The sequence below is a fragment of the Ptychodera flava genome, chromosome 6 (assembly GCF_041260155.1).
Source record: "Ptychodera flava strain L36383 chromosome 6, AS_Pfla_20210202, whole genome shotgun sequence".
NCBI lineage: Eukaryota > Metazoa > Hemichordata > Enteropneusta > Ptychoderidae > Ptychodera > Ptychodera flava.
The window spans coordinates 12,867,031-12,886,072 of NC_091933.1; the positions used below are offsets into that span (position 1 = coordinate 12,867,031).

Sequence of the window (19,042 nt, forward strand, 5' to 3'; positions counted from 1 at the left end):
CCAAATACAACAGATTAAATACCAAAACAGTGCCCTTTTTATCATGTCTAGCTAAAAATTCGCGGAATTTGATTACTTAAGATATGACAGTACTTTCTATATAAACCTTGGGGTATGGGGTAAGTTTTGGTCATATGTCATGAAAACTATACAAGCTATTGCATGTTACCATATTTCATTTTAAATGCGAGTAAATTACCTTTATAATAATACCTAACATACCATGTTGTATTCAAAAACAAGCTCAGCAGACAACTGACAAGAAGACAGGTTTAACAAAAACTCATGCGAGTCACCAATATTGTGATTTTGCAGTATCCTCTAAAAAATGACTATTACAGCTTTAACATCCCAATAGTTTTTCTGTTAAAAGTCTATTTTATATTTCTAACATGTTCAAGTACCAAGTAAAAGAGATTTAATACAAAACATTGCTGTTTTTATTGTGTGTAGGTGAAAACTCAGTTGAATTTGACGTTAGCTATGACAGCATCTTTGGATATACACTTTGGAGTATGGGGTAAGCGTTGGTCATATTTCATGAAAATTGTACAAGATATTGCCTGTTGAAATATGTGATTTTAAAGACTAGTTAATAAACTTTCCAATGATACTAAACAAGCCAGGTTATAATCAATTACAAGCTCAGCAGATAACTTATAGGAAGACAGATTTAACAAAAACGCATACAAGTCAGGAATACTGAGATTTTGCTGTACCCTTAAAATACAACTGTTACAGCTATAGAATCCAAAGATGTTTTGTTAAAAGTCTATTTCATATTCTTAACATGTTCCAGTACCAAATAAAACAGATTTCATACAAACATTGCCCCCTTTTTATGTCCAAGTGAAAAATTGGTAGAATTCGTATATAGAATTGGTAGAATTAGCTATGACAATAATGTTCAATGTAAACTTGGGGGGTATTGGGTCAGTTTTGGTCATATTTCATGAAACCTAGAGATGATATTGCATATTACAATATGTCATTATAAAGACTAGTAAATTACCTTTCTAATAATACCTAACAAGTCAGGTTATATTTAATAACAAGCTCAGCAGATGACTTATAAGAAAACATATTTAACAAAAACGCATGCGAGTCAGGAATACTGAAATTTTGCGGTACCCCTCAGAATACGACTGTTACAGCTATACAATCCAAATATTTATTCTGTAAAAAGTCCATTTTATATCTCTAATATGGCCCAGTACAAAATAAAACAGATTTAAAACAAAACATTGCCCAATTTTTTATGTCTACGTAAAAAATTGATAGAATTTGATATTAACTATGACAGTAGTTTTCGATGTAAACTTAGGGGTATGGGGTAAGTTTTGGTCTTATTACATGCCTCGTATATCGAACGTCGCGCGCTCCATAGGATTCAATGGTAACTCGTTGATGACGTAGCGGGCCGCATAGTCATCACTGGACTGAAAGTGAACCGAAAACAGAGCATCTTTTGTTTAATTGTGTTTTTGTATCACAGTTTTGGAGTGATGTACTTGATTGGTGGTGTACCATCACAAATGAAGAAATTAACTTTAGTCTGAAGGATGTTTTGTTTGGAAGGACAACAAATAGATCAAATTTTATTGCCTTGTTAAACTTGGTTTTGTTCTATGGAAAGTTCCACATCTATAAATGTAGACTTCAGAAAATACGTCCTCGACTTTCAGTTTTTCTTATTGACTTAAAGGACTTGTTTGAAAAAGAACAGAAAATATCAAAAAGAAAAGGAGACAAGGATTTTCAATATTTCAAAAAAACTTGGAATCCATGTATTCAATTTTTTTCGTAAGTGCCATCAGTTTTGTTTGTCGTTTTTGTTTTCGCTCTTTGTTTTTGTAAGTTTTACTGCTTTGTTTAATGTAATAAATGTTGTTAAAAAAAAATCTGCGAAGGCATCTTCACAGCCAGGAGTGCTTTGCTGAGACCCAGCTCCTGCAAAAGGAGGCCTTCCACAGCAAGCTCTCTGGCTAAGGCATCGGAGAGAGCAACTAGCCCATATGAGAGAAGTCTGGGAGACCTTCAGCTTCTGCACCCAGCGGGACTCCATGACCTGGTTCAACCACACAGACATCCTCCTGGAAGATGTGTTCGAGAGCTTCGGGAAGACAAGCCTGTGCCACTATGGTCTGGATGCAGTCCACTGCTACACCAGCCATGGTCTCTCTTTGGACGCACTGCTGGAAAAGACAAGGGTCATGCTAGATCTGCTGACTAGGACCAGCACTTCCTTGTCGAGAGAGGGCTGCAAGGAGGGATCTAAATGGTGATGAAGAGAGGCACAAAGGCCAACAACCCTGCAGTGGGTGGCTACGACCCTACCAAGACCAACAACCACAATTCTTCTATCTCGATGTCAAAGACATCTGTGGCTGGGCAATGAGTCAGTCACCAGCCAGCGGGACTTTCGATGGGTGGATGACTGTGGAAAACTAAAGGCTACCATTCCTACCCATCTGCAGGGCCGACCTGAAGGCTATTTCTCGAGGTGGACCTTGAGTACCCTGATGAGCTGCACCAGGCTCATATTGCTTACTCTCTGGCCCCAGAATGCATGGTGGTTCAGGAATAGTGGCTGTCGTCACAACAGTAAGGGCTCTTGAGCGGAAGGGGCACCCTCTGAGGACAAAAGCTTATCCCCAGCCTCTGCGGCAAAGGAGCACTACATCCTCTACTATTGCACCCTTCAGCTGTACCTCTCCTAGGGGCTAAAGGTAAATAAGATCTGCCATGCACAGAAGTTCGCATAGAGTCGCTGAATGGAGCTGTACATCTCAGAGCTCCAGAAGCAGATGCCCTCCACATTTGAAAAGAACCTCTACAAGCTGATGAACAACTCTGCCTTCAGGAAGACCATGAAGAACATCCACAAGCGGGTATACTTTTCTAAGCTTCGGCACCTGCTGGCCAGCTCTACCTGCACATGGGTCAACATCTTTGACAATGAACTAGCAGCAGTCCAGCTCCACAAGTGCCGGCTCGTCCTAAACTGCCTGTGTACATGGGCATGAGCATCCTGGACCTCATGAAGCTCCACATGTATGACTTCTTCTACAACCAGATGAAAGCCCAGTATTTGAAGCACTGCCAGTGCTGCCACTGGAGTGGTCATCAAAAGGGCCAAGGGCGTGAAAAAAAGTGTGCTGACATGACTCATCTACTATGAGCTGGTCAAAGACACCCTATTCAGCAGGAGAACCATCCGCCATGGCATGGACGTGCTGCGTACCATATTGCATCATATCTATGAAGAACACTTGGGCAAATCTCTCTGTCCCCCTTTGACAGCAAGTGATGGATCACCAAACATCGGGAAGGCACCCTCACCAACGGTCACGTGAGAGCTGTCCAAGCACTTGCTCCCAAAAAGGTGGCTGCAGCCAATCCGACCCACCAAAGTAGGGCAACGGACATGGTAGAGCAATAGCTACCTCCAATGGGCAGGCTCGTGCAACTCAGCTATCTGCCCACAAACAACATGGCGGATGCAAAGGATCACCGCACTACCAGTGATCACGGGTACTGGTGTTCTGAAGGATGACAGGCTTCTCCTTCCCCATGTCCATCTGGGCTGTCTGATCTTGATGATATATGCCCTCTGCTGGCCGACAGAGGGCAAGTGAGGTGGGGCTGCCTCTCGGGAGGTTGTTTGGATCTCCATGGGTGTCAGACAGCGGGATGGACAAAGCTGAGCAGGCTTCATCTATTTTTTCCTTCTAAAACTGACTGCCGTCTCACACAACCGACTGCAAGTGTCTTGCTCTTGACAGACATAGAGAAATAGAGAAATACAGCAAGTCTAGCAGCAGGTCGATTCCAGGTCGAGTCCAAGTAACCTAAAGACAGCCTTTTCCATCGCAGCAAATGTCTTCAAAGACAACAAGCCAGTCGCCAGCTAGTGACTCACCCCAGTCAAAGTAGAAACACCAGATGCCGCTGACAAGGCCTGTCATGACATAGATCAATTCCATTTTTCTGTCGAGTGCACTGCGTGTAGTACTCATGAAGCCATAGGAGGGGGTCGCACCACCTGTCTGTTCCAAAACGAGCTGAAAGTTCTCATCTGTCAAAGACAGCTCTCTCGACCTCGAGTTCTTGGCTCTTTGTTTTCCAGTTTTTGATCTGCTGTATCTCCTCTATGTACACCTCTCTGTCTCGATTGAACTTCTCCAGTACCCTATCGTGCCTTACTCTCTCCACTTTGAAGGCTTCTCCCTGGCCAAATTGGTTCTTGGCAAACACATTGCCACCAGAGAAGGCGGTTGCATTGAGAATCACCCCTACAACCGTCATCCAAACTGCCGCTGCTATGCTTTGTGCTCAAAGAGTGGGGTGTTTTGGAATAATGTTTTCCTGCTTAAGCAAGCCTTTCATCGCAACAGCTGCTGCCACTTCTCCCCAAAGCTTGAGGACTTTGTTCGAGGTGAGTTTCCTAGGGTCGCTGATCTCGGTCTTCAGTATTTTTCTGTTCCTATCGAGTAGACAACGATTAGCTCTGCCAGCAAAGCCCCATCATTCAAAGCGGTGATGAGGGTCTTGGTGTCCATTGTGCCATAAACATGTAAATATAAAAATTGAAAGGTGGATATCAGCCATAAATTATTCCGTTTTGTAAAGAGAATGCTGCGGAGCAGGAGCAGAAGCAGGAGGAGCAGAAGGAGGGCTCTTGTTGGCCACTGCCTGTATCATGGCTGGTGGGCAGGAGCCTGGAAGACAGGCGTGCTCACGTTTTGAATAGACAAGCCTAGGCTGTCAAAGCGACCCAAGCCACCCCTGGGAGATCAATCATAGTACCAAGTCTGAGAGTTTGTGGCCTCCGTACCTCAGGAACCCTCTACAGAGAAGTCACGCCAGCCCTGTAGGCCGCTTTCTCTAGTTTTATGTGTTGGCTGATCTTGGCTAACTTCTTCCCCCTTTCCGCTCGACCAGGGCTCTTCTCTTTTTTTGGAAGTATGATTCTCTTTGTCTTTGCCATGTCCACAGAATGAGCTAACAAGGGTAAGCCAAACCCCCCAGCCTATTCATCTCACTACTGACAATGAAATTGTTTTTCAGATCCTTCAAAAGCCCCTCCATGCTGTTGATTGGTAGCAAGCAGCCCAGACCGTTACTAGGCAAAGAAACGAGGTTCTTGACAATTAATGTTCTCACTCATGCGTATGTTGAAAGCTGTCTCAATGATGGTGTTGTGATTGCTGACGAGCTTGGGCTTCATTTTCTCGATGGCTCTAGGGTGAAAGGCTCGCCAAGCAAATCAATGCTCTGGGCGCCTGTCACCACACACAGCAGATGCCGCTTTTTCCCTCCAAGGGATTCTGCTCTTTCCATTCCACAGGGGGAGGAGGTTGTTAACACGTTCTGCATGTTTTCGACCATCACTTCCATCCTTTGCAAAAATATTATCATGCAGCAGTATCTGTACGCAAAGAAGCTGATAAGGAGCCACAGTGCCAGCAGTGCCGCCGCCATGAGGGGAGCCCATCTCTGTAGCTTGTAGAGACACTTCTTACGATAAACCCTGTATAGGAGTGTGAACATGTGATTCTCCACAAAAGCTCGTCTACAAGGTTTGGAAGTTATCTTTTTCTGCCTGTTTGGCTCTGGAGAGCATGAATCCATAGTGTCTCATGCATGCCTCATTCTCCTTTTTTATGAGTTTGTTGACTGAAGAGATCAGAAGGGCCTCCAAAAGTATGTTCATTAGTCCATGAGAGGCTGCCAGCTCAAGGACCATGGCCGGGACAGAGATAAGGAGAATACTGGTTGCCAGCATTCCCTGGCCTGCATATATTCGAACTCGAGCAGGCATGCCAACTTGTATGATTTCTCATACTTCCTCCAGTCTATCCTCCAAGCATGCGAGGAGCCTGTCTTTGTCCACCGCCTATATTGATGGAGGCACTTAGGGCAAATAATGAAGCAGCCCTCCCAGAGCCATGGTAGCGGCCAACACTCCTGTCATTTTTGCTTCATGTTCAGCATCAGGCTTAGCAGGTGGTATCGTCCAAGGTCGCATTTGGATTATTCTCATACATCTCCCCACTCCTGATAATTCGACATTTTTGTCTGCGATTTTGTCATATATGTGAAATTGCCGTACAACAAATCTCTGACCCTGTGAATAGACACAAGATTCTGTGAGGAACTAAAGCAGCGAGGACTCATCATGTGGTCATTCATAATCCCAGCCAAGCGTGGCTGGGCGAGACACTATACATCTGGTGCCCGAAATTGGAAGCTGGTGTTGTGCTCGTGCCTCTTTCTTTCGACCTGGTGTTTGACCTGGAGACAAAAAGGCTATGCAAAAAACATAGTGGTGCAGAATGTGACCAAAAACATAGTCAGCCAGCTGGTCCTCAAATCAGAAGGTGAGATCCTGCTCAATTTGTCGCAATACCGCATGATCGAGACATATAGGGACTTTAAAGACATGAGAAAGCCAGAAAGAATATGACCCTTTACGGCATCCAGACACCTAATCTGAGAAAACTGAGAAGCAGTGCAGGCTATGCCAGTACCAAAACGACGACATTGCCTGTATGGTGTTTATCAGACAAAGTATACCATCAAGCTCTGGCACTTGCTAACAAACGGTCAGGGTGTTACTTACCCCGGCATACTGGGCAGCTGCCTTGAGTAGGAAATCATCATAGCACCAGCCATTCAACTTATGGTCTCTGAGAACCCTACTGATAGGGGTACTCACTGATGAATATTTAGAGGGAGTACAGTACAATCAAAGATGAGGGCTTGGCCCGAGACATTGCTAGCTAGTTTAACAGCAGCAAGAGCTTCTTGTACAATCATGTCTATCATTTTTGCAAGATCTTCTTCTTAGAAAGAAACACCATAATCAATGAGAATGTCAACATCCCTAAGTATGAAAGGGCTGCTCATTCTGTTCACTAAGGTACAGGTGCAATCCTGGCTGGACAGTGAGCTGTCCATGAATACAAGCCTTGAAAGTGTGAAGATGGAAGAGATTGTAAACAAAGTCTATGCCCAGCGAATGCTCCCTGGCATATTTTGAAAGAGGCCCACCGATACTTCACAGAGGGCATTGAAGACAAAGACCTTCTTCTTAATGAGATTGATTTATTGAAGAACAGGGTCTGCCTATTGTGGCAAGACAGAGTACCTGATGAGTCTGTTGACAGGTCCTTATTATTGGAAGTTTGAGTACATCGTTTTCTTGTGCCACACTTAACTTAACAACAAAACCTACGACAAGAGGTTCCTGTTCAATGACGATGATGTAGTTATCCTCCTGATCCCCTGCATGGGCATGAGTGAGTGGCTAAAGACGGTCTGTGAAACATATGCAGGGACGCCATTGCTGATCGTTTTACATGACGGTGCTGCTTCAAAAGATGTGAGGAAGCGAAGAGATGAGCCTGTCAACTTGGGGTTCAGCACCCAGCATGACAGCCTCAGAGTTTGGGTTCTGACACATCAATACACCGGCATCAGCCAGGGGATTAGAGAGAATGCAGGGATGCTGGTACTTTTCTACATTTTGATCAAGACAGAGAATGAGAGCACCATCATGAGATAGAGCTTGACAAAAAGAAGTGAAGCAGCTGCTTGGCCAGCTGAAGAAGCAGGAACATGGAAAGCTAATCTTCATGCTAAGGCACCCTTATGAGATCGCATAGGGCTGGGGACCAATGCTCGTGAGCACGCCACCTTCCGTTTTTAATTGAGCGAAACCATGTTATCTTCGAGCCCCATGAGTTGAAGCTGTCTGGTTAGCCCTTCCACTTGCTCACAAATAATGATTGCCCTTCATTTTCGTATTGAGCTCTTTTTGACCCTATAGACGTTGTCATCATGAACTGTCACCTTCTGCAGCTCATCCTTGTAAAACATGCAAAGGACCTCCTCGCCCTATGGTTTTATGTTTTTTTAGTTTCTTTCTTATCTTTGTGATGACGAGTTAATTAACAATTAACAATCGTTAACAATCGTTTGTGCTGTTGGCTGTGTTTTCAAATATTTTTGGATATGACTATAACGCTTATGTATTTTCGGAATTCCTCCATGTAATTCTTGCCAAAATATCATAATGAAAAGGGCAACATATAAGGGAAATAGAATCTGCAACTGTTTCATCAATATTTAGCAGTGCAGCGAGAAAATTCCTCAACACTTGAGGGGCTTAATATTTAAAAGTAACACTTAAAAAGTTAGTCTGAGACTGCAACAAGGAAATCTTATGATATATATTTATGTTGAATCTTATACCAAGTTGAATAAATTTAATTTTGTTCATTTTACTTTTCAGGTCATAGAAGATTTAAAAGTGGAAGTATTTATCACTGAGCCACAAGGAATTGCATTCATTCAAGTACCCCCGATTCAGTCCAGGGCAATCGACAGATGGGTTGGAAATGATGTCGATAATTCTTTAGCAACCATTAAGAGACCGTCACCTGAGCGTGCACACATAGTATTCAGTCCATCGCGGGAAGAACAAACCAGCATGTCCTCCAACGGTGTCATGGGTGACTTTGTTGTCCGCTATGATGTCATGCATGAATTTAATGCAGGCGAACTGCAGGTGAGCCTCAGTATAAAGAGGAAGTTAGTATATAGGAAGCAAAACGTTTTTAGCATGAAGTTACTGCCGCTGCCAGCATAAAAGTTTTAATAAACTGACTGAATTAAAATTAGTGGTCTGCAAACGGTATACAAATGGCGGCGGTAACATTTGTGGGTTTAAAACTCAATACCTACACGCAAGAAGTTCTCAGATGGTCACCCGTCTAACTACAAAGCCACGTTTTGCCCATCCATTTTACCACTGAGCAGACAACTTAACGTCATTGAATTGAATTTTTTTTGCAATTACCAACGTATTCAGCAGCTGTGATTTCTGAGAGACAGAGAACACATGAGTTTTGAAAATAAATAGCAATAGTCATGTAACTTAAAAGTGTGTTATTGTATGACTGTTTGAAACATATCATTAAAATAGTAATTCTGTCAGATTATGTGGACACACAGATGCTGTGAGCTTTCTATTTGAACACAGTTATAAAATTAACAGACATCTACATCGTATTAATATTATAGCGATTATACTGCAACTGTAATTCAATTCTTGTCAATTTGTTTGGGTTTATGTCATCATCCATGTAGCGATTCATCTTTCAAATTGTAAAATTAAACTTTTTTTCTGATCTTATATTTTGTCCAACGAAAGCCTTGTAGTAAATGACCTTAGTTCAGAAATTCCTTGACCTTGATTCAGAAATTCAATGCTATAATGGAACCTCTTCCCTTCCCCAGGCCACAGGAGCTCCAAGCATCTACTAGTGTCTTTTTACAAATCGTATACTCCGAATGCTCCCTTGTCCCAGTCAATTGCTATTGAAGCATTGGATTCTATTTTGCAGGTACTTGGCAGTTATTTCGTCCACCATTTTGCTCCCATCGGTCTTAAACCAGCCAGGAAGAACGTAGTCTTTGTCATAGATGTCAGTGGTTCCATGGCCGGACAAAAGTTACTGCAGACAAAGTCTGCCCTCAAACAGATGTTAGGCGATATGAGAGAGAATGATCTGTTCAACATCGTAACTTTTAGCGGTGGCGTAAGCAAATGGCAAAATCAGCTGGTGCCTGCTTCTGAAGAGTTTCGTCAAGAAGCAGATGACTTTCTCGACAATCTTAGCACTTTGGGATGTAAGTAAACCATTGAATTTTTTCACTCTGTTTTCTCCTTCGTCTGAGGCAAACCTTCCTTCCAAAAGTCGCCCAGAAACAGTCCATAATCCCCTGTCTATAGCTTCTTGAAACATGTTGTATTTGGGATGGCTCCCAAGTCTCCAGGCAAGCAAACCTGTTTTTCCCTTCATGGCCAGCCAATATGTGCACACTGTTTCCTCTGCAGGAAGAAGGGAAGTTGAGACCTGTGACGAACTTCAAGAACTTGTACTTTGCACATTCGCCAGTTAATCCTGCTCATGTGGCACAATAATGAAAGTTTCACCTTTAATACCAAGAGAATCGACGAAAGGCATCCTGCAGACTAACGCCCTCAGCGTAGACTTAAGCTAGATCTGTTACAAAGGCAGTTCTCACACAAAGGTTCATGCACCTATTGGTCATCAGCACCAATAAAATTATTAATTTAAACAACAAGATCACAATTATAAGTCAATATGCATACAAATCATTTCAGCTGCAAATGCAGACGCTAAATACGTTTTATCAGGATGATTACGAAGTCTGGACGAACATTTAGTTGAATTATATATGAAGAACTATGAAGGTATTCAGCACTTAATGTAGAAACATGAGAATATCTATTTCACGTGATGGGTTCGCAACGTGTCACAGTGACGTTTAAATATCAATTATGACATGTGAATGTAAGATGAAGACCTGTATTGATGATTATTATTGGATGTAATATTTTATCTGTAATACATGTCTATCGTATGATCAAAGCAACGCCTTAAAATTACTTTCAAAACCCTATTTTAAAACAATACGGAGGGAATACAACGAACAAGGGAAAGAAATGCAACAGACAGGGCAGAAGGAGAGAATAACCATCGAGTAACCTAAGACATTTAGACAACAGGAGAAGCGTGTCTTTAGCGATGGCACCATTCAAGCTTGTCTACCGGGAAAAAAAGTTTATGTGGTACCATCGAACTCTGAACATCTCATGCAGTCGATACTTTGAAGGTTCCGAGTACCTTTCAGCAGCTAGGCGATGTTGCCGTGAGTGTGTGGGGGTTCGAATCCCGTTTGGGTTATAGTAAAATTTATATTTCTTTAACCTGAGTGGACAGTCCTGCTGGTGGATATTTACTTGTCCCCGAGGCTGTCTGATAGCTCAGTAAAAAGCTTCGAGCTTTTCCGATTACTATATGTGTGTGTACTGTGTACTGTGTCTGTGTGTCGTCTGCTCCACGCACACTGTGTTGTTCGGTCGCGCACAGAATTGCAACATCTAAGTCGGTTACTGTGACCAACTCTTTTGGGTTGGAAACAGTGGCCGACTGGTTTTGTGTGAGGCCTAGCAGCAAGGCGATGTTGCCGTGAGTGTGTGGGGGTTCGAATCCCGTTTGGGTTATAGTAAAATTTATATTTCAGCAGGCCAAGACGAGTCAACGAGATAGATGACAAAAACCAAATAGTAATTAGCGGTGGAAGAATCCGGTTAACAGGACAGTTCCACCCACGAAATTTAGTTCCCGGAAATTTGCCACCTATCATTTATCCCCGGCTATTTATCACACGGACACTTACCACAAAAGACATTTCAAACCCGGACATTAAGTGACAGGGAATCTGATTCATTATCTTTATTTTAAAACAATTTCAACTTTGTTTTGCCATAGCATAGACATTGTCTATATTTCCAACTACATGGTAGATTGTTGGAGACTCCCTTGAGATATGTTTATTTCATTGTTTTGGTGATCATTAACAGTGGTCTTTATGTGCTCATTGACTATTTTGTATTCTTTACTTACTGTAGGGGGCATGTCCGGCTCTAATTTGTGCTATGGTGATATGAGTAGTCGCATGCTCCTTTTTGATAAAACTATTAATATCCAGAGTGATGAATGAGCTTCACCGTAGCATGAGCAAAACCGTGGTGCCATCCTTCAAGGGCATTGTTGTTCTTGGCAGATCTTCAATCATGCGGTCTTGAACGTTCCATAATTGGTGGCAACATAATCGGTCTCGTCTGATACTCCAACGTCGCTCATCAATGTAAACTGTTTCAAAGTAGTCGAAATCGGCTGTTTGTCATCACCGCAATGCTGGGCCAGTATTGGTACGAATGCAAATGCTGCTTTCATTTGTATGCTAGCTCTAAAGTTGTTGTTGGTGATATATTTCTTTTGCAGGCCTTCACTTTGTATAACTTTTGAGAACTTGTGAACAAATTAACACCCACTCAATGAGTTCATTTGAGCTACCACACATGTGTTTGACGACAATCCCCCGTCTCTGTAATGTTTTGGATAAGGGAACGTCCCAGATTGTCGCATAAGTTCAGATATTCATGATAAATGGTAAAATCTTTCTCGAATTCAGTATAATTTACAGTTTTCTTTTGTCTTCGTATGTCATGGCTCATCGTTGCTAACAGCTGGCAAGAGCGCCTACCGGTAAAGTAGCGAGGGTCTTGTCAATTATCACCATTAGGGTCTCCTGAAATGCGATACACAGCTGCTTAATTACTGGTAGACGAAAACAAAATTTTAAAAGGAACCAATTTGGGTATTGCAAAAAGATATCATCCGCCATTGTTAGTCAACTATACTTGCTTGTTGATATTTATATGTAATGAAGTGTTACGCGATATTTACTTTCACCAAATCGTACGTGACTGATATATATTTTGTATTTTTTTACTGAGTTCGCATCGACCCAAGACGTGCATATCCTTACCCGAGTATTCTATGCTCAGACTTTCATCGAGGTCTACATTTTAGAACCTCAACTTTTACTGGGTCTGGTGGGTTTGAGTGTTCGCTAGTCTTTAGGACGAAATTGTCATTTAAAACGTCTGAACCAGGGCCGCACAGGATTTCCTGTTGACAAATTCCCATAAGATAATCTTATTCGCTAGCACCTTTTTTATTGAAGAGTAGCCTTCGTATATCAGCTGCCGTTTTCCTCTGCTACTTCTGACAAACTCCATCGTTGAACGACTACGTGACTACTGAATAAAATCTGGCAGTTCATGTGATAATGACGGAAGTTGCAAAGACATGTCACCGATCAATGCGAATGTTCACTGTACCACGTTTGTTTAATTTGAATATCAATCGAGGTCACACACTCTTGCCGTAAAAGAATTTGAAAAGCAGCTTTCAACACTGTTACACCTGTCAAAAATCTTTAAATGACATAGCTATTTAGTGAAAATGCTATCGAACCTTGTCAGAATTCATAGACAACGTCCTTTACGTCAAAAGTTTCCTACAAGTTGAACAGTTAATCTTGTAGTCACCTTCTCGATAGCCATGAAAAACGAATAATACCAAACTTCAGTTGAAACTTTTCTTTGCACGTAGTCAGACTTTATTGAGTGTATTTTATATGTTTATGATGAAAACATTATTAAATATTGAATAGGAAACATCGAAAAAACACTCTGTTATTGGATTATGGATTGGTATGATTGCGATTATTTTTCTGTACGTAAACATAAAATTTAGGATGTCTGTAACTTTTGATGAGATCGCTCAGAACCCGGTTTTGACGAAAAAATACAATCTGATGTCACAAAAGACAAATTTCATTAACTACTTAGTGTGAGAGCCAAGGTTAGGACTAGCGTAAGCCAATAAAATGATGCACATAAATACATTATTTAAGTCCATTTATACCATACAGTTGTTATGTTAATGTCACTTACAATATTTGGGCTATATTATGCATAGTTAGACATACCACGTCAAGTTAAAACCTAACCTTTAACTAACACCCGCAGACAGCTCCGGGTGGTATAGTCGTTAGTGTGGGGGTCTTTAGTTCAGACGTTCCGGGTTCGAATTCCTTACAGCCATAGGTGAGAAAGTGGATTGTGTAGTTAAAGAGAATAGATACTGGCGAGACATAAAACAAGATAAGGAGATAAGGAATCAGTTGTATAAGGGATGCGTACGCAGTCTTGGCAAACAATCGGGTCCCTTATTTTTTCAAGATTTCCCCGTAACTCTCCTAGCCCTCATTCTAATTTGCCCCAATATACATCTTAGTCCCTTTTAGAACGTACCAATTTACATCATTTCGACAAGGCAACATTTTCATTAATTGTATTTGGGGGTTAATATTTGGCAGTAAATGGCTGGTGGTAAATAGCCAGGGGATGTCTGTTGGTGATTTTCCAGAGAGTGATTGTCGGGCTGGTAACTGTCCTAGAATCAAAATCCGACGGGTACAGAGCAAACTGCAGGAAGACGAAGGCATAATGCTGCGACGTGCGCATATCACTGACCTGTTCAGTGAAGCAGCCTGCAAGTAACTTAAACACGATTGGAACTAATTTGGGATAATTGGATGGTGAAGTAATGTTGGTATAATCTGTAAATGTAAGCTCATCTGCTTTTCTTTTTAAGCTACACACTTGTTTTTATGGGTAATTTGTAATATTGCAACATTCAACTATATGGCACCTAATACTTTTTAGAAATTTGAAAAATATGAAAATCCAAGTACCCCAAATTAGTTCCAGTCGTGTTCTGAATGAAGTTTGAAGCATCAAGGAGTCTGCAAAGTCTAATCACCAATTAATTCTAAATATTATCTGCCAATGAACATTGGTTCGTACTACGATATTTAACTGTTTTGGGAAAGTATTTTACGACGATGGGGTACTTTTCGAAGTCGACTTCGATATTTTTATAATGTAAAATATGATAAAAAGATTAATGGCATGTAAGAAAAGAATTTTATTTTATTTAAGACGTTAAGCGGATTGTATCGGAATATTAAGAGTTTAATGAAGAATTGTTTTTATTCTTTTTAAATTTCGCATATCTTACATCCAATCAAAGGAGTATTGCTTGACTTTCATTTTAGACTCCCTTTGATCATACAGCGAGCTTGCAAGCATTAATCGCCAACAAAACAACCGAGAAATCCATCTTTTAATTCATCACGGTATGGATTTACATGATTTATCTCTAAGCAGGCTAAGATGAGTCAACGAGATGAGAAACCAAAAGACGAATAGTATCTTAGGGGTTCTTATCTAAGGGGATCATTGTAACTTCCAAGTCAAGGGGCATACACCGATCAAGTCGGTATGGATAATAGGCTTTTGATGGTAAGGGGTGATAATGAGATTCATTATGATGTTTTTTTAATTTTTTGCTTATTTTGTCTTTAGAAATCCAAAAAGGAATCCATTCTTACAACATTGATCCCTTTTCCTTTTCCTTGAAGTTGAGCAAATTGGCGGCGCTGAACCCCCACAAAGAAACTTATGACGATGGTCACTGTAATTATAACATTCCGATTGGCAATCGATATCACGTTTTATCAGATAAGCTTTGGGACAATTTCCCTACAGTTACCGATTGGAAGAAATACATAAAATATGTCAAAAACATTATGGGCAATTTTCCCTAGATTGCTTACAAAATACAGTTAACAGGTAATAAACGGCCCAGTTATAGAACACTTTTCTCAGAAAAATTACTATTTATGTCAACAGATACATCAAATGGGTAAGATGTGATGAAGTAGGCTATTATTATATACTGTCTGATATTCGAACATTCCTTTTATTTTGTAGTGACCAACATAAACAGTGCTCTACTTGCTGCTGTTGACATTCTTGACACTCACCATGCCAACGAAGTAAGCCATTTGGAAAAGGCAGCTTCCATGATTATAATGCTAACAGACGGAATACCTACCATTGGCGTCCAACGCTTCAAAAGGATCCAAAAAAATGTAAAATCCGCAGTACGAGGTCGGTACTCCATCTTCTGCTTGGGTTTTGGTGATGACGTTGATTACGATGCTCTGGAGATACTTAGTCTGCAGAATAATGGTGTGGCCCGCAAAATATTCGAAGATGCTGACGCAAGCCTTCAACTGAAAGGATTCTATGACGAAGTTGCCAATCCAGTTTTGTTCAACTTGGATATCAGCTACCCGAGCAATATCGTTGATCAAGGCTCTCTTACTACAACAACATTTCCCGTCTTCTACGACGGTTCGGAAATCGTGGTAGCTGGAAAGTTAAGCAGTCTCTCTGATGTGAAACTACAAACAAAGGTGATAGCCTTGTCATTCAATGATTCCATACAGCTTGAGACACAAGTCAGCTTGCAGCAGGTAAAGAGTATTTCTCCTAAATTTGACATGATAAAAGCGTCCTTTACGTAATTTATGGTAAATGCTTGTCGGTTTCAGGAGTTTGCAATAACCCGGTCTATTAAGCTATATAACGGTAACACGATTGCAGGATGGTTTTTCCCGGCACTGACGTCAAAGAATGTAGATCCTTTGGAGCATTAGAATAGAAGCAATCATAGCCTCGGGACTGTACTGTATTCGATTCGTATCGTTCAGTTTCACTGCTCCAAAATAACATGTATTAATACACTCTTAAATCGCAACTCTGGTTTTCTTCAATTTATTCTACACATATATTGTTATAGGTAGCGCGAACGAAGATAAATATTTTGCCAAATATCAGCAGCTCACTTAGTGACTTTTTCGAAGTATTATGTTTTCTGACAATTTTTTCTGCGTTATTTTTCGCTTATGTCCCTTGTTTTTAAGGAATCGATTGAGGGCATTGGCATCGAACCTGACGATGAAATGGTTCACGACGTAACACAGCGATTCTGGGTTTACCTCACAATAAAACAACTGCTGGATGAAATGAAACTGACGAAAGATAAAAGTTTACGAAATGAACTAAAACAGAAAGTGGTGGACCTGTCAATCGAGTATAACTTTGTTACTGATGTAACGTCTTTGGTTGTTGTGGCCGATGACGACTATCACAGCACCTGGCCTAGCACCACTATTGCACCTGTTGACGATTCACGTAATTATAACTTTTCTTTCTTACAGAATTCAAGTCGAAATCGTTGTTTGATAATGGTGTGCAATGCATCAACAAGTTTTCATTTCAGGAGAAATCATCGTCTGTAGAATAAGTTACCGTCACTCTTTCTCGTCTTGCTATGAAGCAAACAGTCTTAAAGTACTTGATATGAATCTAAAATGAAGAAATCGTGGTCGTACAAACTTGAATTTGTTGTTCATCGAAAATGTTTTGAATAATAACCTTGTTTTCGTCATTTCTTAATCACAGGTGTTTGGGCCTTGCAGGGTCCCCAAATATTGTATGATGGTAAGTCTCATTCTTATCAGATACATACTACCTACTCAAAATGGCAGGTATGTAGCTTGAAATCCCTCCCTGAAACTGACAAACAGAGTCGAGTGCTGACAGATTCACTTTTTATTACTCTCTAAAGACATTTTTGAAATAAAAATTCTCATTTATACCAAAAAACAGTCGCGTCTGTCTCTGATTGTCCTGAAAGGTTCAGGAATGAGCGTTTTTACTTTATTTAAAGGATAAATGCAGAAAAATTTTAATCCATTACCTCCAAAGTTATCGACTTACTAACCCTTTCAAACTTAATTGGGATGACTTCAGTCGCTTTAAATACAAGCGAAAATGATGTAAGCACATTTTAGATGGACAGGGATTGTACTTTGTGATATTAGAAGAGTAATAAACTTTAAGCTTTCTTTGCGCTATTCAAATTAACTCATAGGGTCAAATAAGTAGTATTGACTAGTAATGATTCTTGAAATGCAATAAAAATTTTCTTATAATTATAAATATATGTCAATTTTGCTAAACTTTCAAGTCAGATAACTGGAAAGAGCAGTGCATGGAAATGGTTCGATGCATAAAGTTCTAAGCCATAAAAACTCGTCACAACTATATCAGGAGAATTTTGTTATTCTTCTGTTTTCTTGCTTTACAGGAGGGAGTGTAGGTCATGGAAACATTCGTGCACCACCATCTAGGAGGGGTAAAGTTCATTTATGACAGCTTCAGCTTGGCAGAAACCGAATATTTGCTCATTTTACAGTTACTTTTGATTGCACAGAAATCATTTATCAACTCGTAAATCCTTTCAAACCTCATTGGGACGATTTTAATCGCTTTGGCCGCAAGCGAAAATAATGTATGCACAATTTAAGTGCAAAGAGGTTGTGCGTTCTTTGTAAAATTGCAAAAGTAATAAACTTTAAGCTTTCTTCGTGCTATTCAAATTATCTCATAGGTTAATGTAAGTAGTATTGACTAGTAATGATTCTAGAAATGAAATAAACAATTTTGCCATAATCATAAATATATGTCAATTTTGCTAAACTTTCAAGTCAGATTAATGGAAAGAGCAGTGCATGCAAATGGTTAGATACATAATGTTCTAGCCATTAAAACTCGTCACAACTTTATCAGGAGAATTTTGTTATTCTTCTGTTTTCTTGCTTTACAGGAGGGAGTGTAGGTCATGGAAACATTCGTGCACCACCATCTAGGAGGGGTAAAGTTCATTTATGACAACTTCAGCTTGGCAGATACCGAATGTTTGCTAATCTTACAGTTACTTTTGATCGCACAGAAATTATATATTAATCCTTTCAAACCTCATCGGGACGACTTTAATCGCTTTAACCGCAAGCGAAAATAATGTATGCACAATTTAAGTGCACAGAGAGAGTGCGTTCTTTGTAATATTGCAAAAGTAATACACTTTAAGCTTTCTTCACGCTATTCAAATTAGCTCATAGGGTAAAGTAAGTAGTATTGACTAGTAATGATTCTAGAAATGCAATAAACATTTTCCCATAATCATGACTATAAGTAAATTTTGTAAAACTTTTAAGTCAGGTTACTGGCAAAGAGAGCAATGCATGCAAATGAATAGAGGCATTATGGTCTTGCCGTTAATATTCGACATAACTTGACCTGAAGAGTTTGTTATTCTTCTGTTTTCTTGTTTAACAGGAGGAAGTGTAGATCCTGGAATCAGAAATACTAAACCAAGTTCCAATCACTTTCGTGAACCACCATTCAGGATGGGTAAAGTACATTTATGACAGCTGCAACTCAGTAGAGACCGAATGTTTGCACATTTGACAGTTTCTTTTCATCGCAAAGAAATTTTTTTAACTCGTAGGTCCTCTCGATCTTCATTGGGATGACTTCATTCGCTTTAACGTCAAGCAAAAATAATGTATGCACTATTAAATACAAAGAGATTGTACTTTGTGATATTAGTGATATGAGAAAAGTAATAAACTTTAAGCTTTCTTCACGCTATTCAAATTAACTCATAGGCGAAAGTAAGTAGTATCGACTAGTAATGATTCTAGAAATGCAATAAAAATTTTTTCATAATCATAAATAATTTCAATTTTGCTAAACTTTCAAGTCAGATTAATGGAAAGAGCAGTGCATGCAAATGGTTGGATGCATAAAGTTCTAAGCCATTAAAACTCG

At 40.3% G+C, this 19,042-nt stretch overlaps 1 protein-coding gene across 6 annotated transcripts in view; it reads left to right on the forward strand.

The window, feature by feature from the left end:
* The window catches only part of LOC139134873 (inter-alpha-trypsin inhibitor heavy chain H3-like), a 52,369-nt gene that overhangs the window by 22,697 nt on the left and 10,630 nt on the right, over positions 1-19,042 (forward strand). For 3 of the 6 annotated variants that reach the window (XM_070701947.1, XM_070701950.1, XM_070701948.1), the window contains 8 exons: positions 8,300-8,575; positions 9,414-9,699; positions 15,290-15,837; positions 16,288-16,558; positions 16,829-16,867; positions 17,517-17,564; positions 18,036-18,083; positions 18,548-18,622. In XM_070701947.1, the coding sequence (XP_070558048.1) occupies positions 8,300-8,575; positions 9,414-9,699; positions 15,290-15,837; positions 16,288-16,558; positions 16,829-16,867; positions 17,517-17,564; positions 18,036-18,083; positions 18,548-18,622 (1,591 nt within the window). The remainder of the gene's footprint in view (positions 1-8,299; positions 8,576-9,413; positions 9,700-15,289; positions 15,838-16,287; positions 16,559-16,828; positions 16,868-17,516; positions 17,565-18,035; positions 18,084-18,547; positions 18,623-19,042) is intronic. The other 3 variants (XM_070701951.1, XM_070701949.1, XM_070701952.1) reach the window with 3 other exon arrangements.